The following is a 22,904-nucleotide window of genomic DNA, read 5'->3' as shown; positions in this document are numbered from 1 at the left end:
CCCTCTACTACAAACATGATTAGGTCAACATACTTGTGATTGCTTCATCATGTCTATAATTAAATATTCCAGAAACCTTTCATGTTTTTGATTTCTACTTCTTTACACACACACACACACACACACACACACACACACACACACACACACACACACACACACACACACACACACACACACACTACATTCAACTGATGACATACAGTACTGCAGTGGTGTCATAGACGTTCGCGCATTTCAAGATATCGCATAACTTGTCAAAATATTTGACAAGCTAGAATAAAAGTTGAAACTAAAGAGTGTGAGGAGTTAGTTAACTATTGCTTTTCGGGTCCAGCAGACCATAGTAGGCCAAATCAGGACCCCACAAGTTAATCATTACACATTTTTAGATTAAAACAGTTCTACAAGCGCTTAGAACTGTACCCACGGAATACGCGCTATATAAGCTTCATATTGATTGATTAATTGAATACATAAAATCCGTAACGTCACCCGAAGGCAACAAAAAAGTCAAAGCAAGACCCTATATATGTCAAATAAATTAGTTAGTTAGTTAGCTGTTGCTTTTCGGGTCCAGCAGACCATAATAGGCCAAATCAGGACCCCAAAGAGTGTGAGGAGGAGGGAGAGAAGGGGAAGGAAGAGGGGAGGTAACTCACTGGCATTTCCCTCCAGCCCAAGGATCTGTTTGAACCCTCCGTGACTCAGAACTCGCAGCAACGTCTGAGCTGTGAAGCACACTTGGTCCTGAAAGATAAAATCACAACAATATCACATTACAGTCAAAATCAAGCATGGCTGCCAACCTTATGACTATGAAATTCCTGTGAGAGTCCGAGGGCCTCAGAAGGCCCCATTGTCTGACTTGTCGACAAAGTCATAGTTCGTCTTATACCGCGGTAAAAACCTCACTTTAACCTTTTGTTTTTGATCTTTTTGTTTTGTTTTTAGCAACATCTTTTAGAATGCCAAAACCGGAAAGCAGCACAGCACAACTTATTTTCCGTTCATGCGCACATCGACTTGGCTGGTCTCGGTTAACCAGAGCGTCTTTTCACCGGTTTCGTCTCCCAAAAAAGAGGCCGCTTTCACAAATTATTTTCGAAAATGTCCTTTTCGGGAAAATCGAACACATTTCGGGATTTTGTGACAGGTTTCAAACATCGGGAGATGCCCGAAAAATTCTGGAAGGTTGGCGGCTATGATCAAGTGATAAAAGAAGTGAGAACATTAGATATAAGCTTCTTTTATCACCTCATCACACACAGATACTTGTCTGTCTACAGTTTAGGAAATCATCGAGGTATTCGCACAGTACACAGTTGTGCTATGCACAAATTTCATGTCTGAAAAGAAACCATATTATGCTGTAACTAGAGGGTCTGGGGACCCCCAATTATAATCTTCAGGGGGTCCAAGCACCCCCTCAACGGAACTTAGGAGGGTCCCAAAGCTAGGAGCACTTTTGGAAGTTCTGTAAGACCATCACAAAAGTGTTATCTGTCATATCAGTTAGATTTACTTCATAAATTTGTGCTGGTACAGATCCTGCAGGACATGTTCTTGTCTTTGAAACCCAGCAGGCAAGTGTAAGTCTGTGCGAAAGTCAGCAGACAATTACATCGATAGTACACATGATAGCGCAAATTATGTTCTTCCCCAGACCCAGTCTTTTTAAGCTTAGAACAAGAATCCCCCCTTCCAAAAATCTCAACAAATCACCAGGTCTTTTGGTACGAAGAACCTCTCTCTCTCTCTTTTCAACTTCTAGTGCATATAGGATGCAGGGGAGCACAGTTTAGGGAGCCCCGTAATGTGAACACAAACACTTGACCTTTCGCCCCCTTCACTGACCTGCTGTTCAAGGGTCATGACGACGTGAACGCGGACCGTTCCCTGTTCACAGGGGTCAGCGATGCCCACAGAGCCTGGGAGGAAGAGACCGGCCGACAGCAGCTGTAGTGACCGCCTGCAGCAAAAAAACATTGCGTTGCAGATAATTAACAATGTCTCACGTTAAACACGTCATGATACAGTGGAATATCTCTTTTGAGATTTTAAAAAATCTGAAAAATCAGGTTTGAAAAAGTGTGTGTGTGTGCGTGTGTGTGTGTGGTGTGTGTGTGTGTGCGTGTGTGTGTGTGTTGTGTGTGTGGTGTGTGTGTGGTGTGTGTGTGTGGTGTGTGTGGTGTGTGGTGTGTGTGTGTGTGCATGCGTGTGTGTGTGTGTGTGTGTGTGTCCGCAAACGAATTTTCTTTTTATTAGAGGATGAAGGGGAGTCCACTGTACTTCACGTGAAAAACAGGAAAAGGTGTAATATGATGTGACTTTCATTGCATACAATTTGAAAAAAATTTGTATTTGTTTTACTGTGATAGAAATAGCACTGAAGGTATTGCTAACTTTAATTGTGCTACAGTGTGTTGTATACTGAGAGAAAGAGAGAGAGAGAGAGAGAGAGAGAGAGAGAGAGAGAGAGAGAGAGAGAGAGAGAGAGAGAGAGAGAGAGAGAGAGAGAGTGTGTGTGTGAATGAATGAATGAATGAATGAATGTGTGTGCGTGTGTGCGTGTTTTTTATATTTAGTCAAGTTTTGACTAAATATTTTAACATCGAGGGGGAATCGAAACGAGGGTCGTGGTGTATGTGCGTGCGTGTGTGTGTGTGTGTGTGCGTGTGTGTGTGTGTGTGTGTAGAGCGATTCAGACTAAACTACTGGACCGATCTTTATGAAATTTGACATGAGAGTTCCTGGGTATGAAATCCCCAGACGTGTTTTTCATTTTTTTGATAAATGTCTTTGATGACGTCATATCCGGCTTTTCGTAAAAGTTGAGGCGGCACTGTCACGCCCTCATTTTTCAACCAAATTGGTTGAAATTTTGGTCAAGTACTCTTCGACGAAGCCCGGGGTTCGGTATTGCATTTCAGCTTGGTGGCTTAAAAATTAATCAATGACTTTGGTCATTAAAAATCTGAAAATTGTAAAAAAAAATAAAAATTTATAAAACGATCCAAATTTACGTTTATCTTATTCTCCATCATTTGCTGATTTCAAAACCATATTAATATGTTATATTCGGATTAAAAACAAGCTCTGAAAATTAAATATATAAAAATTATTATCAAATTTTTTTTTTCGAAATCAATTTAAAAACACTTTCATCTTATTCCTTGTCGGTTCCTGATTCCAAAAATATATAGATATGATATGTTTGGATTAAAAACACGCTCAGAAAGTTAAAACGAAGAGAGGTACAGAAAAGCGTGCTATGCAGCATAGCGTAACCACTACCCCGCTCTTCTTGTCAATTTCACTGCCTATGCCGTGAGCGGTGGACCACGAGTATACGGTCTTGCTGCGTTGCATTGCGTTCAGTTTCATTCTGTGAGTTCGACAGCTACTTGACTAAATATTGTATTTTCGCCTTACGCGACTTGTTGTTGTTTCTGTGTGCTTCAGTTGTAGAGAGTGAGTGTGAGACAAAGAGTTTGTGTGAGAGTGCATGTGCATATTCAGTTCACTTGTTTTACACTTGCAAATCAAACCCGTTTAGTTCAAATCAGAACCTTGATATTCTATTTCCTTTGCAAGAAAACTACAGCAAACAACTTTCTTTCCCACAGAAAAACATTGACCACAAAGGCTAGACGCGCTTCATGTGACACAGGTGAGTTTACCTGAACGCTCCGTTGATGGCCAGAGGCTGTCTGGACGGATGGTTGACCACAGCAAAGTGAGACTGCACAATACAAGACACAGTCACTTGATTACACTGGAACTCTCTTTAACGCCCCCACCCCCCCCCCCCCCCAACCCCCCCACCCCTTTCAAGACCTCCACATTCTGACAAAATCCGGTCTTAATGTATGGGGCGATTTATATAGCGCTTGACGTTCTCTAAGCGCTTTACATATTAATTTCTGCCCTGTGAGATGGAATTTTTTACTCAATATATCACGCATTCACATCGGCCAGTAAATCTCAAGCCAATTAAGGCGAATATTTACTTTTCACGGCCTATTATTCCAAGTCACACGGGTATTTGGTGGACATTTGTATCTATGCCTATACAATTTTGCCAGGAAAGACCCTTTTGTCAATCGTGGGATCTTTAACGCGCACACCCCAATGTAGTGTACTCGAAGGGACCTCGGTTTTTCGTCTCATCCGAAAGACTAGCACTTGAACCCACCACCTAGGTTAGGAAAGGGGGGAGAAAATTGCTAACGCCCTGACCCAGGGTCGAACTCGCAACCTCTCACTTCCGAGGCAAGTGCGTTACCACTCGGCCACCCAGTCACTCGGCCACCCAGTCACTCGGCCACCCAGTCACTCGGCCACCCAGTCCAGTAAGTAAACTCACAGAGGTTGTCAATAGAAAGCCTGTGATCTTACCCTCAAGGAAATTCGGGTTGCTTTCTCATTAGGCCACACACACAAAAAGTGTGTTTACGGTATCCCGACCGACCCTATTTTTTTGTGCGACCCTAGACTTTTTTTTGGCATTTGGGAGAGAAAAAAAAAAAAAAAAAAAAAAAGTCTGTTTTTTGGCAAAATAACTTAACAATATGTTTTTGGGGAGAATAAAAAAAAAAAAAAAATTCCCGACCTACCGACCCTAATTTTTTTTGCCTATGTTACCATAAACAGACAATTTTTTTTGTTTGGCCTTAGGGAAAGCGAGCTGCCATACACTATGGCGCCAACCAATTGTTTTTTCTACTCCAACATGCATGTATTCGTGTTTCCAAGCCCTGAGATTTTCGCTGGGAACTTAGGATCTTTAACGTGTGCATGCCTCCACACGAGGGTGTTCTGACATTGAGGAGAGTCTGAGAAAAAAATCCCTCACCAAAACGTGGGGCTCAAACCCTCGCTGAAAGTGACAACAGGTTTCTCTCTCTCTTCTGCGTTCGTGGGCTGAAACTCCCTCGTACACTCGTGTTTTTGCACGAGTGGAATTTTACGTGTATGACCGTTTTTTACCCCGCCATTTAGGCAGCCATACGCCGTTTTTCGGAGGAAGCATGCTGGGTATTTTCGTGTTTCTATAACCCACCAAACTATACAGGATCTTTTTCGTGCGCACTTGGTCTTGTGCTTGCGTGTACACACGGGGGTGTTCGGACACCGAGGAGAGTCTGCACACAAAGTTGACTCTGAGAAATAAAGCTCTCGCCGAACGTGGGGACGAACTCATGCTGACAGCGGCCAACTGGATACAAATCCAGCGCGCAACCGACTGCGCTACATCCTCGCCCACAACAGGTTTCAAGCCAGCGCTGTACCGACTGAGCTATCTCCCCGCCTGTGATGGGCATATGCATGAAAGACATGACGACTGGCGCAATGGCCTAGTGGATAAGACGTCGCCCACCTAAGCGGAAGGTCGTGGGTTCAAATCCCGGCCAGCCACGCCTGGTGGAGTAAGGGTGGAGATTTTTCAGATCTCCCAGGTCAACTTATGTGTAGACCTGCCAGTGGTTTATCCCCCTTCATGTGTACACGCAAGCACAAGACAAAGTGCGCACGGAACAAAATCCTGTAATCCATGTCACAGTAGTTTGGTGGGTTATAGAAACACGAAAATACCCAGCATGCTGAAAAACGGCGTGTAGCTGCATAAATGGCAGGGAAAAAACGGTCTAACACGTAAAAGATGTCAGAGTTTCACCCCATGAATGAAGAAGACGAAGACGAAGAAAGACGAGGACAAAGAAAGACGACGATGAAGAAGAAGATGAAGAAAGACGAGGACGAAGAAAGACGAGGACGAAGAAAGACGAGGATGAAGAAAGACGAGGTTACCAAGAGTTCGATGATCCAGGGCGTGAGGGGTTGCAGACCTTCGAAGCGATTCCTCAGATCCTTAAGCAGTCGGATCAGCACCTTGATGCTGCAACACACAAACCACAGCAATGTTTTTCTCTCAGTGTGCAATAATACATAATGCATCGATTGAACACGGGATTTCCCTTCTTTGAGCCATGTGACGTCAGAGGCCGACAAAACTTCATATTTAGGCGGCCAGCCGAGACTACAAAATAGTGCATGTTTGGGTGCGTTCAATCATAAAAACTAAATGGAATTCTAACCAAAATCGATCGATACATAAATGTTATTTGTAATTTTGACCAAAATATGACATTTTACACAGATCTCGACAGTCATTGTTCACCTCGACAGCTAGCGCGGTCTCGGAAAAACACTGACTGTCTCGTCTGTGTAAAATGTCATATTTTGGTCAAAATTACAAATAACGTATAACATTGTTAAAGTGAGCAGTGGAATCCCCCTTGTGAGACTTTGCATTTTAACCCCCCCCCCCCCCCCCCCTCCGATCCCCCCTTTTTTTAAGAGAAAGACCCTATTTTTCCAGATATTCATAAAATCTGCCTCCATTTTAAAAGTTCCTCCCTCCGATGACCCAATTCCCTGACTTTTATTTTTAGGTCTTAAAAGAGAGTGGGGGGGGGGGGGGAATGGGGGGGGGGGGGGGGGATGGGGTTCCACCGAAGAACACAACTCTCTTAAAGTGTTGCTGACTGTGTGTTCCGGAGCTTGTTGCATGAATCTGACGGGTACAGCGCAACCCATCTCTCCCACTTTCACTAGTTTCAGGACCTCTACAGTCAGAAAATCAGGGCGAGAAAGATGTAGACCGTGTTCAGAAACAACTCATCAGATTTTGTCACAGGTTATGGAAGAGTTGCTTTCCCTTGTTTCCATAAAAACATTAATTAAGGCAAGCCTACAATGTCAGGTGTAGCTTGCCTCAGTGTTTCTGTGGAAAAGCAGAGAAAAACAAGGGAAAGTAACTCTGCCACAAGCACCTTGAGTTTGACTGGTTGGTGTGGCCAAGTCAAGACAAGTGGCCATGTGCAGAGCTGTGATGATTTGTGTATATATACATGTCTTTGTTTGTTTGTTTCTTTGTTTTTTTGTGGGTTTTTTTTCTTTGACTGTATTATTATTCAGCAGGTAGTACCTTCATAATGTCCTTATTGTTTGCTTGTGTTAACTTTGTAACAAATAAATAAGTGTAAAAAAAAAATAGACAAGTGGCCGTGTGTTTTTTTGTGTGTGGATGTATTCTTCTGGATTCTTCAGGTAACTTTTGTTTCCAAACATTTAGCGCGGTCACTGCTTACCTGGAGTGTTGAGCGTTCTCCTCAAACCAGCGAGAGTGACGGATCGCCGCCAGGTGACTCTGCATGATCTTCCCGTCCACTGAAAACGAACAAACATTTCTTGCATTGCTTTTTGTTTGTTTGCTTAACGCCCAGCCGACCACGAAGGGCCATATAAGGGCGGTGCTGCTTTGACATATAAGGCCAAACAAAAAAAAAAGTCTGTTTACGGTAACCCGACCGACCCTAGTTTTTTCGCGCGACCCTAGACTTTTTTTTGGCATTTGGGGAAAAAAAAAAAAAAAAAAAAAAAAAAAAAAAATCTTGGTTTTTTTTGCAAAATAACGTAAAAATATGGTTTTTTTTGGAAAAAAAAAAAAAAAAAAAAAATCCCGACCTACCGACCCTATTTTTTTGGCCTATGTTACCGTAAACCGACCTTTTTTTTTTTGGCCTAACGTGCGATATTCTAAAAAAGCAAGGTTTTAAAAGGGAGGGGGTCTTAAATGATTGTTTTTTTAAAAGGGATGTTCCCCCGTATTCATTTACAAATACTTACAGTGCAACTCTGGGTCCAGCTTCTTGAGGTTGGGTGGGATTGTGGTGATAAGACACTTGACGCTGGCCTCAGCGGAGCTCATCTCGAAACCCGAGTCGTTTGTCAGCATGGTCAATACTGTGAATGATAGCAACAAGTGGTCAGTGCATGACGCGTTTTTAATCATGACCTACATCATTTAAACTGATTCATTCAGGTGGAAGAGACAGAGAAACAGACGGAGAGAGACAGAGAAACAGACGGAGAGAGACAGAGAATTTGAGAAAGAAAGAACAAGCACAATGAGAGAAAAACAAGACAGATGTTGACAAAGTACGTAAAAGATTGAACAGACAAAGCCTGAAAGAGAGAATTTGAGATAAGATAAGGACAACGATAAGGATAAGATTCATATAGTCCTGTGAGGTTATCCTCATGGAAATTCGGGCTGCTTTCTCCCTGGGGAAAGCGAGCTGCCATACAGTATACGGCGATACCCTTTATTTTTTTTAATTTTCCTGCATGCGTGTATTCATGTTTCCAAGCCCTGAGACTTTCGCTGTCAACTTGGGTTCTTTGTTGTGCGCATGCGTGTATTCATGTTTCCAAGCCCTGAGACTTTCGCTGTCAACTTGGGTTCTTTGTTGTGCGCATGTGTGCACACTAGGTTTTTTGGACACCGAGGAGAGTCTGCACAAAGTTGACTCTGGGAAATAAATCCCTCGCCGAACGTGGGTATAGAACCCACGCCGATTGCGACAACTGGTTTTGAAGCCAGCGCTGCTACCGACTGAGCTATTTTCCCGCCCCTGGAAAGAACGAGCAGTAAGAGAGAATACAAGAAAGATTTGGGCAAAGTTTGAGTGAGGAGAAAGGGCCGGGGAGGTAGGAGAAGCCCAGAGAGAGATACTGAGAGAGGCCCAGAGAGAGATACTGAGAGAGGCCCAGAGAGAGATACTGAGAGAGGCCCAGAGAGAGATCCAGAGAGAGGCCCAGAGAGATGCCCAGAGAGAGACATTGAGAGAGGCCCAGAGAGAGGCCCAGAGAGAGGCCCAGAGAGAGATACTGAGAGAGACCCAGAGAGAGGCCCAGAGAGAGGCCCAGAGAGAGACACTGAGAGAGGCCCAGAGAGAGGCCCAGAGAGAGACACTGAGAGAGGCCCAGAGAGAGACCCAGAGAGAGGCCCAGAGAGACACTGAGAGAGGCCCAGAGAGAGACCCAGAGAGACCCAGAGAGAGACACTGAGAGAGGCCCAGAGAGAGGCCCAGAGACAGACACTGAGACAGACAGGCAAAGAAAGAAACAACAAGCACAACAGAAATACAGTAGCGATGATGGCAAAGACTGGAAAAGATGCAGAGACAATTCCAGAACTAACTCTCCCTGGTCTGTATGGGCTGTGAGAGTGAATACCTTTGCTTTCTGTGAGATAAACAATCCACAGGCCAGTCTCTAGCCAGGGTGTGTCTGAAACAAGTGGACAAGAAGCACTTGTGATTTGTTTGTCTCACTGAAAGCAAGGGTACTCACTCTTGCTTTCAGTGAGGCAAGCTTTCCACACCTGCTCCTTGCCCACGTGTTTCAGACACACTCTTCGCTAGTGACCGACCTATAATCTCACGTGTGGAAAGTTTGGCTCACTAGCAACAATATTCAATCTTTCACAGCCCATACCAAGCCGACAGAGTTACTTCCCAACATGAATACACAATACAATACAATACTGGATGGCCGAGTGGTAACGCACTTGCGCTCGGAAGCGAGAGGTTGCGAGTTTGACCCTGGGTCAGGGCGTTAGCAATTTTCTCCCCCCTTTCCTAACCAAGGTGGTGGGTTCAAGTGCTAGTCTTTCGGATGAGACGAAAAACCGAGGTCCCTTTGTGTACACTACATTGGGGTGTGCACGTTAAAGATCCCACGATTGACAAAAGGGTCTTTCCTGGCAAAATTGTATAGGCATAGATAAAAATGTCCACCAAAATACCCGTGTGACTAGGAATAATAGGCCGTGAAAAAGTAGGATATGCGCCAAAATGGCTGCGATCTGCTGGCCAATGTGAATGCGTAATGTATTGTGTAAAAAAAAAAAATTCCATCTCACACGCCATAAATAAATCCCTGCGCCTTGAATATGTGCGCGATATAAATTGCATAAAAAAAATATAAAAAATAAAAAAAATAAATCCCTGCGCTTAGAACTGTACCCACGGAATACACGCGATATAAGCCTCATATTGATTGATTGATTGAATACAGAATCTTCACAGCCCATACCAAGCCGACAGAGTTACTTCCCAACATGAATACACAATACAGAATCTGGATTGGCCAAGGTTGGGAATTTGTCTTGACATTGTGGATGAGAACGTTCACTCCTGCCATGCACACCCAACACACACATCTATACACACTGATAACGACATCCATTTTAATACGACACGGGACAGCAGCTGAAAATACACACTAAAACTAGCAACATACACTCTGAAGCTCCCTCATGTCACACACGCATGCACGCACAGACACTCACACACAAAAATACACACACAGAAACTCACAAGCACACACCCACCCACCCACACACCCACCCACCCACACACACAGTCTTTTCAGCCCACAGCACTGACCTTTGCCCTCGATGGGTTCGAGCAGTTTGAGTTCTTCCTGCACCTTGGAGCCCAGGGCAGCCACCGCCTCCTCTGTGGACAAGACAAGACAAGTTCTGTATCAACCAGGGTAATAAGCAAACAGGTGCTTTTTTACATCCAGCCCTCGACAACACTGCACTGGCATGGGGTTTTTGTTTGTTTGTTTGCTTAACGCCCAGCCGACCACGAAGGGCCATATCAGGGCGGTGCTGCTTTGACATTCAACGTGCGCCACACACAAGACAGAAGTCGCAGCACAGGCTTCATGTCTCACCCAGTCACATTATTCTGACACCGGACCAACCAGTCTGTCATGGGGTGTGACGACCTCAAATGTACACAACACTACACTGTCACTCTCAGTCTGTGTGTGTGTGTGTGTGTGCGTGTGCGTGTGCATGTGTGCGTGCGTGTGTGTGCATGTGTAAGTGTGCTTGTGTGTGTGTGAGGGGTGTGTGTGTGTATGTGTGTGTTTGTGAGTGTGTGGTTGTCATTGTTTTGTGTGTGTGTGGGGGGGAGGGGGGATGATGACCATGGTAATAATACTGAAAACTTATTTATTTCAAGTCTAAACAATCATTCACATTCTACAGGACAAGGAACATTTAAAACCTCTCTCTTCAATGTTACTGATAGTCTTCTACTTTAATACAGGATGTTTAAAGGAGAACTTGAAAAAGAAAAGTATCTGGGTGCCATTGAAAACCAGTACATACGCAAAATGTACACACAGTTCAGACTTGGCATTACACCATTGAAGGTAAATAAACTGCGCTATTATCCCGAGTGCGCTGAATCCAGAAATTGTACATTTTGTAAATCAACGGAAGAAAATGAAAACCACTTTCTGTTTAAATGCCCAGCTTACAATTTATTTATTAAGGAGATTTCTATGGCGCATAACTAAAAGCACAATGCAATTCGTCAAAAGTACATTGGTGCTTGTTTTGACATTGACCAGTTCTCCAACTCATCTTTGTGCATTGTACAGACTGACAACACATTACGACTGATTGCATTGTCAAATTATCTGTTCTACGCGTTTAGACAAAGAAAAAATCAATTGTGAAATAGACCGGTGTGATCGTACAATCCAAAATCCTTGTCTTCATCTTACTGTATTTTTTCTGTTTTTACTTCTTGTTCTATGTGTTGATTTTAAGTTGCCTTGCTTCCGGACGGTCAAGTCCACTTTGTTCACATGCAAACTATTTTCTCCCCCTTGTCAGGGTTCGACACTAGCGGGGGCGGGGGGCGGAACGCCCCAGAGTTTTGTGTTCCGCCCCAAACATTGCCGAAGCTTGGGGCCCACTCCGCCCCAGGATAAATTCCAACAATGACAAACCGAAAATTCTAATGCCAGCAGAGCCAATCACTAAAAATCGCCAGTCAAAGTCGTCACTGAAATTTGCGTTACGATCAATGCCGCAGTCAAGAAAAAAACACATTCAAATCGTCGAAGGACAATGTCGTAAGGGAAATAACTCCCAGATTGCGCTCTTTAGCGTGAGAGATAAGTATCGCCTTCAAATGCCAAACGCAAAATGTGGCGACACATCCCTGGTGTAAAAAGACATGGCAATGAAGATGAAGAACAGGGTGGAGAGAAACGAAAAAAGGAAACCGATGCAGCCAAAAGCGCGAAGCGCTGTCGTAATTTCAATGTCAAATGGTTGAAAGAATTTCCCTGGCTTCAGTACGATGAAGAAAAACAAACAATGCATTGCCGCACGTGAATACTGAGAGTGGGCCCCAGATATTTTTTTTTCCGCCCCAGCAATTTCCATCTCTGGGGCCAGTGTGGCCCCAGGCCAAATAAGTTAGTGTCGACCCCTGCTTGTACATACACATTGTGTTTGATGCAATAAAAATTCGCCTTCGCCTTCTACTTTAATATTGGCTAGTCTCAAAAACGCTGACTGCCTTTTCTGAGAATTGGCTTTCTCCAAAGTAAATTCCAAATCCTGAAATAACACAAAACACGCTCAAATCTCAGACACAGACACCTTATTGTCTAAAAAAAAATGAAGAAACACACGATCAGAGAGTGTCTGTTTCACTGACTTGTGGGTAATGTTTTGAGCAGCACCACGATGTCGGCCACGTTATGTCCGGTCATCATCGTCCCTTTCTTGAAGGAACCGACCTGCCGCACTTCCTCGATTTGCTGCACACAAAAAAGAAAAGGAAAACTGAATGTTTAAACCACCCCAAAATAACCATGAAACCTTTGTACTATCGTACTGTTGTTCTGCTAGGTTACCTCATGAAACCTTTGTACTATCGTACTGTTGTTCTGCTAGGTTACCTCATGAAAATGCAGGTTGCATTTCCACTTGTGAAAGCAAGCCGCCACACAGTACGGCGCGACGGGCGCAGTGACGTGGTGGTAAGACGTCGGCCTCCTAATCGGGAGGTCGGTAGTTTGAATCACGGTCGCTGCCACCTGGTGGGTTAAGAGTGGAGATTTTTCCGATCTCCCAGGTCAACTTATGTGCAGACCTGCTAGTGACTTAACCCCCTTCGTGTGTACACGCAAGCACAAGACCAAGTGCGCACGGAAAAGATCCTGTAATCCATGTCAGAGTTCAGTGGGTTATGGAAACACAAAAATACCCAGCATGCCTACTCAACGAAAGCGGAGTGAGCTGACTATGCTCGCAGAGTATAGTGTGGGGAACCGAAATGGGCAAACGAGCTCACACGTAACCAGACAATTCTGGGACGCTGAAGAAGAAGAACAGTAGGGCGCAACCCATTCCATTTTGTTATCAGCATATGTATGTTTCTATGCCTCCCTCCCTCCCCCCCCCCCCCCCCCCCCCACGACTTTATTGTGCGCATGCATGCACACTGGGGAATTCAGGCTCAGAGGAGAGTTTGACTCTGGGGCAAAAATGCCTGGCATGTCGATAACAATTAACTTGCTTCAGAGCCAGCATATTGTCACGCTCACAAGATAATTGATTATGTCATTTCTTTAGAGTTTTGAGAAAAACGAGAAGAAGAACGTTTTCGGTTTCTGAACAATCTGCCTATCTCATTTTAGTAATAAGCTGCAAACTGCCTATCTCGAGCGGTTGACAGCAGGAAAAGCGAGAGTTGAAAAGCTGGCAATGTTGTTTTCATTCTAAATCAGCACGATGACATAACAACCCAAATAAGCTAACTTTGCATTACAAATGGCAGTGGAAGTTGTGCAACATCTGTTTCACGTTAGACCCCTCATTTAGAACACACCACCACCCCCCCCCCCCCCCCCCCCCCCCCCCAAGACCCTGCATTCTCCGATTTTCTTTTCATAGCCTCTGTAAAGTCATTTCTATTTCAAGACTGCCCCTTTATTTTCTGACATTCGTGCAGGCCTTGACTTCCACTTACTGCAGCCTCAAAAGTGCCGGGAGTGACCTAATTTCTCTTCTTCTTCTTCTTCAGCATTCCAGAATGTTGTGGTTACGCGTGAGCTCGTTTGCCTATTTGGGTTCCCCACACTATACTCTGAGAGCATAGTCAGCTTCACTCCGCGTTCGTTGGGTAGGCATGCTGGGTATTTTCGTGTTTCCATAACCCACCGAACTCCGACATGGATTACAGGATCTTTTTCGTGCGCACTTGGTCTTGTGCTTGCGTGTACACACAAAGGGGGTTAAGTCACTAGCAGGTCTGCACATAAGTTGACCTGGGAGATCGGAAAAATCTCCACTCTTAACCCACCAGGCGGCAGCGACCGGGGTTCGAACTCACGACCTCCCGATTAGGAGGCCGACGTCTTACCACCACGCCACTGCGCCCGTCCCTACCTTCTCAGAACTCGTGTTCATAACTTCCGTAAATTTACTATTTTAAGACTCCTTTGTTTTTAAAACCGGGTTTTCTCAGAAAGTTCAACTTACTGCAGCCTCAAAAGCGCCAGGAGTGACCACCAAGTTATCGAGGATGGTCTGGATCTTGCTGACCAGAGCCAGGACTGACGCTTGTTCCGGAGCCGAGGGGGTCAGGTCCACATTACGCTTCAGCAACGCCTGTAGACAGAAGACATTAAGATATTGACTGCCAGCACTGACACCTAATGACCCAGCCAGGTCACCAAACCAACTCCATGGCGCTACTCGACACCAACCTCTGCCTCAGGCGCCTCCTTGACCAGGAGCTGGAGCGCGACAACCATCCCTCCCTGGTGGTGGGCCTCTTTCCTCCTTTTTGTTCAAACCATCTAAAGTCTGGGTCACACCCGGGAACATACCCCTAATGGTTTGACTGTGAGGGCGTAAAACAGCACTTATCATCATCACATGCAATGTCTCTGTCAAATAACTAAATGACATGCATTTCAAATTTTTTTTCATACTAAATTATTTGACTAAATAGACGATGTTTTGGAAATAACTCCAGTTTGTATTGGTTGTGGAAAAATTCCATACTCTTGCTTTTAGTGAGGCAAACTTTCCCACGTGCCATTATAAGCCAGTCACTAGCAAGGGGTGTGCCTGAAACATGCGGACAAGGAGCATGTGTGGAAAGTTTGCCTCAATAAAACCAAGAGTATTCGCTACTTCACAACCCATATAATCTCAACACAAACTCGAGTTATTTCCTGAGTTTGTCTATTATCTGACCGTTGGGAAAGTCAGGTTGCTAAATCCTCCCAGTGGAAAGCTAACAGCAACGAGAGTTGTGCTTTCTTTCTTTTTTTATTTGGTGTTTAACGTCGTTTTCAACCACGAAGGTTATATCGCGACGGGGAAAGGAGGGGGGGGGGGGGGAAATGGGATAGAGCCACTTGTTAATTATTTCTTGTTCACAAAAGCACTAATAAAAAAATTGCTCCAGGGGCTTGCAACGTAGTAGTACCTTACTGGGAGAATGCAAGTTTCCAGTACAAAGGACTTAACATTTCTTACATACTGCTTGACTAAAATCTTTACAAACATTGACTATATTCTATACAAGAAACACTTGAAGAGTTGGTTAGGTAGTACGCTAGGTTGTGCAGAGATGTGATGATTTGCGAGAAAGAAAGAAAAAAAAGAAAGAAAAAAAAAAGAAAAAAAAAGAAACACTTAACAAGGGTAAAAGGAGAAACAGAATCCGTTAGTCGCCTCTTACGACATGCTGGGGAGCATCGGGTAAATTCTTCCCCCTAACCCGCGGGGGGTGAGAGTCGTGCCACCAAGATGTAACGTGTTTAGGTGTATAATCTGCCGCCTGCACGTCTGGCAGAATAACATGTCTTTTACGTGCCAAGATTGTGACACAGGGGTGAGACATGGATACAAAGTGTACCTGTGTCTGTCGAGGATTTGAACCGAGGGTATATGAAGTCTTATATCGCGCGCGTATCTCCAGACTCGGACTCAAGGCGCAGGGATCTATTTATGCCGTGTGAGATGGAATTTTTTTTACACAATACATCACGCATTCACATCGACCAGCAGATCGCAGCCATTTCGGCGCATATCCTACTTTTCATGGCCCATTATTCCAAGTCACACGGGTATTTTGGTGGGCATTTTTTATCTATGCCTATACAATTTTGCCAGGAAAGACCCTTTTGTCAATCGTGGGATCTTTAACGTTCACACCCAAATGTAGTGTACACGAAGGGACCTCGGTTTTTCGTCTCATCTGAAAGACTAGCACTTGAACCCACCACCTAGGACAGGGGGAAGAAAATTGCTAACGCCCTGACCCAGGGTCGAACTCGCAACCTCTCGCTTTCGAGCTCAAGTGCGTTACCACTCGGCCACCCAGCCATAACAAGGATAACAAGTCCAACGCTCTAATGACTGAACCACCAGGCTGCTAAAATCAATATAAGTGAAATGGAAAAAAATTAGTTAAAGGTTGAATTGATCAATATGTAGCGCCTCCTTTGCCCTGGGGCTAAAAGTAGAACTCCACAAATAAAAATAAAGCACTAAATGTTGTGCATACCTCTGTAAATGGCTTCTCTTCCGGTGCAGACTTGGCTCTGGGAAATGTAGATTCACACTGGAAAAGAAACAGCAACACTTCATTAATACACACTAACCCGCATAGCTGGAAACAAGGGTTAAAATAAATGATAGTATGCAAACATAAGTAGCTACAAATTATGACAAGAGGCGAAGCCATCAAGGCTCACGTAAGAAATCGACAAACAGTAACACAAACTCAATCACTCCGTCACACATACACACACACACAGTAAGCATTGGTGACACTGTGCAAGAAAGAGAGACACTAGATCTAGATCTGTCTGTCTGCATGTAGCCTACTTACAGACACGACTGCCAAATAGTCTCGGCCCGCTCAAAATAACAATGACCGAGACATTCCTTCGCGTGACGTCTAACCCTCTTACGCCATAATGTGACGTCTTCAAATGACGAAATGTTAAAGTTTCTACCACAGACATACACACGCACGCACGCACGCACATACGCACGCACAGACAGACAAAGTTACGATCGCATAGGCTACACTTCGTGAGCCAAAAAGCAGAAAGTCTTTTCCTACGATAATCCAAAATATGAGTCATGGCAGATAAACTCTTCAGTGCTATAAAGTTAGCATAATGAAAATCAATTCATCGTGTTGATGTGATCAAGGGTAGGCATCAGATCAGTTTTTATCTCATTGTCTCCCAGGTATGGATATATCCGTACCCACTCACATGGCTCTATCTGACCAGGTACGGATATGTCAGCTCAGAGTTAGCTTCAGTCGCTTCCTGTAACGCCGATCTAACGCCTGCATTCCAGCGTGTTGATACACAGTTCTACACAGTTACTACAATTCTGAGTGACCTGCTGCAGCACAGCTGGTCTCGGCTGAAAAAAAACTTGGTCAACATAGGTGACGAAAATCAAGTAATGCTTCAGTACGTGAAAGTTAGCATAATGAAAATTAATTTAACATGTTAATGTGATCAAGGTAAGCCTAAGTTTTTAATGCTAGCAAGGTGACGAATGCTACAGTGCGTGTCATGGTAAGGCAACAGTTTTTAATGCTAGCAAGGTGACGAATGCTACAGTGCGTGTCATGTTCTTACCTGCACCAGGTCAAATGGAATGTGAGGGATGAAGGCTCGGAACCTGGAAATAAAAATCATTTACTTAAAGTTAGAGACACATTCCTTCATGTGTAAACGTAACATAATTCGATGATAATCTTATCTAATCTGGCCAGGTTTGTACATGGGGTAAGACCATCCCTCCACTTGCTAAACATACATGGGGTAAGACCATCCCTCCACTTGCTAAACATACATAGGGTACGACCATCCCTCCACTTGCTAAACATACATAGTGTACGACCATCCCTCCACTTGCTAAATATACATGGGGTAAGACCATCCCTCCACTTGCTAAATATACATGGGGTAAGACCATCCCTCCACTTGCTAAACATACATGGGGTAAGACCATCCCTCCACTTGCTAAACATACATGGGGTAAGACCATCCCTCCACTTGCTAAACATACATGGGGTAAGACCATCCCTCCACTTGCTAAACATACATGGGGTAAGACCATCCCTCCACTTGCTAAACATACATGGGGTAAGACCATCCCTCCACTTGCTAAACATACATGGGGTAAGACCATCCCTCCACTTGCTAAACATACATGGGGTAAGACCATCCCTCCACTTGCTAAACATACATGGGGTAAGACCATCCCTCCACTTGCTAAACATACATGGGGTAAGACCATCCCTCCACTTGCTAAACATACATGGGGTAAGACCATCCCTCCACTTGCTAAACATACATGGGGTAAGACCATCCCTCCACTTGCTAAACATACATGGGGTAAGACCATCCCTCCACTTGCTAAACATACATGGGGTAAGACCATCCCTCCACTTGCTAAACATACATGGGGTAAGACCATCCCTCCACTTGCTAAACATACATGGGGTAAGACCATCCCTCCACTTGCTAAACATACATGGGGTAAGACCATCCCTCCACTTGCTAAACATACATGGGGTAAGACCATCCCTCCACTTGCTAAACATACATGGGGTAAGACCATCCCTCCACTTGCTAAACATACATGGGGTAAGACCATCCCTCCACTTGCTAAACATACATGGGGTAAGACCATCCCTCCACTTGCTAAACATACATGGGGTAAGACCATCCCTCCACTTGCTAAACATACATGGGGTAAGACCATCCCTCCACTTGCTAAACATACATGGGGTAAGACCATCCCTCCACTTGCTAAACATACATGGGGTAAGACCATCCCTCCACTTGCTAAACATACATGGGGTAAGACCATCCCTCCACTTGCTAAACATACATGGGGTAAGACCATCCCTCCACTTGCTAAACATACATGGGGTAAGACCATCCCTCCACTTGCTAAACATACATGGGGTAAGACCATCCCTCCACTTGCTAAACATACATGGGGTAAGACCATCCCTCCACTTGCTAAACATACATGGGGTAAGACCATCCCTCCACTTGCTAAACATACATGGGGTAAGACCATCCCTCCACTTGCTAAACATACATGGGGTAAGACCATCCCTCCACTTGCTAAACATACATGGGGTAAGACCATCCCTCCACTTGCTAAACATACATGGGGTAAGACCATCCCTCCACTTGCTAAACATACATGGGGTAAGACCATCCCTCCACTTGCTAAACATACATGGGGTAAGACCATCCCTCCACTTGCTAAACATACATGGGGTAAGACCATCCCTCCACTTGCTAAACATACATGGGGTAAGACCATCCCTCCACTTGCTAAACATACATGGGGTAAGACCATCCCTCCACTTGCTAAACATACATGGGGTAAGACCATCCCTCCACTTGCTAAACATACATGGGGTAAGACCATCCCTCCACTTGCTAAACATACATGGGGTAAGACCATCCCTCCACTTGCTAAACATACATGGGGTAAGACCATCCCTCCACTTGCTAAACATACATGGGGTAAGACCATCCCTCCACTTGCTAAACATACATGGGGTAAGACCATCCCTCCACTTGCTAAACATACATGGGGTAAGACCATCCCTCCACTTGCTAAACATACATGGGGTAAGACCATCCCTCCACTTGCTAAACATACATGGGGTAAGACCATCCCTCCACTTGCTAAACATACATAGGGTACGACCATCCCTCCACTTGCTAAACATACATGGGGTAAGACCATCCCTCCACTTGCTAAACATACATGGGGTAAGACCATCCCTCCACTTGCTAAACATACATGGGGTAAGACCATCCCTCCACTTGCTAAACATACATGGGGTAAGACCATCCCTCCACTTGCTAAACATACATGGGGTAAGACCATCCCTCCACTTGCTAAACATACATGGGGTAAGACCATCCCTCCACTTGCTAAACATACATGGGGTAAGACCATCCCTCCACTTGCTAAACATACATGGGGTAAGACCATCCCTCCACTTGCTAAACATACATGGGGTAAGACCATCCCTCCACTTGCTAAACATACATGGGGTAAGACCATCCCTCCACTTGCTAAACATACATGGGGTAAGACCATCCCTCCACTTGCTAAACATACATGTATGTACAGTGGAATCACTCTTTCAAGTCAATCAATCAATATCAATCAATATGAGGCTTATATCGCGCGTATTCCATGGGTACAGTTCTAAGCGCAGGGATTGATTTTTAAATTTTTTTTATTTGATGCAATTTATATCGCGCACATATTCAAGGCACCGCCCTGATATGGCCCTTCGTGGTCGGCTGGGCGTTAAGCAAACAAACAAACAAACAAAATATTCAAGGCGCAGGGATTTATTTATGCCGTGTGAGATGGATTTTTTTTTACACAATACATCACGCATTCACATCGGCCAGCAGATCGCAGCCATTTTGGCGCATATCCTACTTTTCACGGTCTATTATTCCAAGTCCCCCCAATATACCACCCCCACACACACACACACACAAAGACCTTGCTTTTTTCAGATTATATGCTCATCCCATCTGCAAACAAAACTCCATTTTAAGACCTGATTTTCTATTATTTTTGAGGTCTTAAAAGGGGGGTTCAACTCCATGCAATAGCAATGTCGACAGTATTATTGCAGCGATGACCAAATCGTCCGCCCGATCGACAGGGCCAGGGGCAAGTAAAAAATCCGCCGGGCTAGCAGAAACTGCCTGGCAACTCGCCCGGCTGGCCAGTGAAAGTTCTGGTCCAATGCAACACTTTTGGTTGTAATATCGAGTTTCAAAGCCATATAAAGACGGCAGAAGCAGCAACTGTGGTATGTATCGGGCCAGCGAAATTTCTGGCGGGCTGGTAGTTTTCTTGAAGTTACTGGCCCGGTTGGCGAAATAAAATTGTGAGATTTGGCTATCCCAAGTCATTGCCTAACTTCTAAGTGTAAAGTGTACAAAGTGTACAAAGTACAAACTTACGGAGGACCAGGTCTGAAGTTTGGGCGCATCATACCGCGACCCATCGGGGGACCACCACGACCTCGCATCTTGTACTGCAACACAACAATCACATTTGAAAAGTGTCAGAATCAAACTATTAATTATCATCATCCTAATGGTTTAAGAAGTAATTCACTCATTTTGGGATATAGAATCACACACAGATACAATGCAGAAGAAGCAGAAGTGCTAGACTGGCTACCTAGCATGTCAAGACTGGCTACCTAGCATGTCAAGACTGGCTACCTAGCATGTCAAGACTGGCTACCTAGTATGTCAAGACTGGCTACCTAGCACTGGCTACCTAGCATGTCAAGAATACACACCATCATTAATTAAATTAAATGATTAACTGGTGCATTGTATTCAAATGTTAATTACTGTCTGATCTGAATACTTTCTTCATCCTAACACACAGTCAACCCTGTCCAAAGCGGTCATTTCTTTCTTTCTTTATTTGGTGTTTAACGTCGTTTTCAACCACGAAGGTTATATAACGACGGGGAAAGGGGGGGAGATGGGATAGAGCCACTTGTTAATTGTTTCTTGTTCACTAAAGCACTAATCAAAAAATTGCTCCAGGGGCTTGTAGCGTAGTACAATATATTACCTTACTGGGAGAATGCAAGTTTCCAGTACAAAGGACTTAACATTTCTTACATACTGCTTGACTAAAATCTTTACAAACATTGACTATATTCTATACAAGAAACACTTAACAAGGGTAAAAGAAGAAACAGAATCCGTTAGTCGCCTCTTACGACATGCTGGGGAGCATCGGGTAAATTCTTCCCCCTAACCCGCGGGGGAGCAAGTGGTCATTGTGGACGGTGATTTATAGTATCAACAACTGAGCTATGAACAGCTTCCTGCTACAGTGCTAGGGAAGGGAAAACAAGGAATGTCTATCAGTTTTGTGAGATACCAGTGACTGGGGGTTCTCAAAGTCGAACCAGCAGGCTCTGTAAGTGTAACTGACACAGTTACAGTTCCTGCGCCACTCCGTACAATGAAAAGTGTCCCAAATAAACTCTCTGTCGTCACTCAGTCCGCGATGAACCATTATGTCCCTTGAATATGAGAACAAAGAGTACAGAATGATTCGGATTTAAAGTCAAAATAATCGCTTTTCAAATTTAATTTCACCACGATTTTGCAACTGTTCTGTCAACACGATATCATTACCACTGATACCAGAAACACTACCACTGTACACGTCTACAAGTTCCATCGTTCTCTCTGTCTGAAGAGTTTGCAACCTTTCAACAGTTTCCTTTAAATTGGGACAGTGTTCTCGAACATTGCCAATGGTTTTCAAGTCGTAAATTAGTTGTTGCATCCTTGAATCCAGCGGGGCCCTTTCTAAAACAATAGCGTGTATGCTGAGCCTGAAGCTCAACTCGTTCGAGTGAGGCCCTCACACAACATGTTTACGCGGCTGGCCATTGCACTTGCTGACCGAGTTTCATGATTCGATAGCACATGTATCAATGGGTATAATTTCTGATTAACATGAAAAGTGCAATGGATGCACGTGTACTTACTGATCTTGAAGTAATTATCTTTCTTCCAAACCAACAAGCAAACACCGGCGAACAAGAAACCGGAAGTAATATTACAGTTACTCCCCCTGCCGTAAGACGGGTCCGACTAAACTACGCGCCAGCACGCGCTAGCACGCGCCAGCACGCGCTACCTTGAACCATAGCACTTATATACTTTATTTTTATATTTCTAGTTAGTTCATCGTCCATTCTCACATAATACAAAATTTCAAGCTTGAGTGTTGAACATTTCAGTAGTTATGACCGGTTTTAGGCGAGCAAATGCGTGCTCTCAAATCCGACAAAATCCGGCAGTGACTAAAACTGCCCACTACCAATCTTAAGGCCAGACAGGCTAGCAAATTTTAGATCAAAATCGTTATGAACTGTGTTGAATTACTTAAGGGGGTTTGAATGTGCCTGGGCTGAAATACAGAAAACATGTCTTGTTACACGTTTAACGGTCTTGGTAACCATGGAAACGATTCAAGATGGCCACAGAACAAAAAACAAACAATCTTATAACTCAAAAACGGTTTCAGATACATCAATTCTGTTTTTTGCATTTTGTTAGTAAACTATATATCTATATAT

General features: G+C 44.2%; 1 protein-coding gene across 2 annotated transcripts in view; it reads right to left on the bottom strand.

Annotated features, from left to right (window-relative positions):
* Nucleotides 1–22,412, bottom strand: part of LOC138951144 (interleukin enhancer-binding factor 2 homolog) — a 26,231-nt gene extending 3,819 nt beyond the window's left edge. The window contains exons 1-13 of one of the 2 annotated variants that reach the window (XM_070322787.1): nucleotides 22,311–22,412; nucleotides 20,746–20,819; nucleotides 17,356–17,398; nucleotides 16,257–16,313; nucleotides 14,216–14,344; nucleotides 12,387–12,489; nucleotides 10,302–10,373; nucleotides 7,696–7,812; nucleotides 7,158–7,236; nucleotides 5,815–5,902; nucleotides 3,684–3,745; nucleotides 1,858–1,972; nucleotides 663–750 (exon numbers count right to left, since the gene is read on the bottom strand). In XM_070322787.1, the coding sequence (XP_070178888.1) occupies nucleotides 663–750; nucleotides 1,858–1,972; nucleotides 3,684–3,745; nucleotides 5,815–5,902; nucleotides 7,158–7,236; nucleotides 7,696–7,812; nucleotides 10,302–10,373; nucleotides 12,387–12,489; nucleotides 14,216–14,344; nucleotides 16,257–16,313; nucleotides 17,356–17,398; nucleotides 20,746–20,813 (1,021 nt within the window). In that variant the 5' untranslated portion in view covers nucleotides 20,814–20,819; nucleotides 22,311–22,412. The remainder of the gene's footprint in view (nucleotides 1–662; nucleotides 751–1,857; nucleotides 1,973–3,683; nucleotides 3,746–5,814; nucleotides 5,903–7,157; nucleotides 7,237–7,695; nucleotides 7,813–10,301; nucleotides 10,374–12,386; nucleotides 12,490–14,215; nucleotides 14,345–16,256; nucleotides 16,314–17,355; nucleotides 17,399–20,745; nucleotides 20,820–22,310) is intronic. The other variant, XM_070322788.1, reaches the window with a different exon arrangement.
* Nucleotides 22,413–22,904: the final 492 nt, after the last annotated feature.

This window comes from Littorina saxatilis, linkage group LG16 (genome assembly GCF_037325665.1).
Source record: "Littorina saxatilis isolate snail1 linkage group LG16, US_GU_Lsax_2.0, whole genome shotgun sequence".
Lineage (NCBI taxonomy): Eukaryota > Metazoa > Mollusca > Gastropoda > Littorinimorpha > Littorinidae > Littorina > Littorina saxatilis.
Note: the sequence above shows the minus strand (reverse complement) of the source record. Positions and strands in the feature narration are given on the sequence as shown.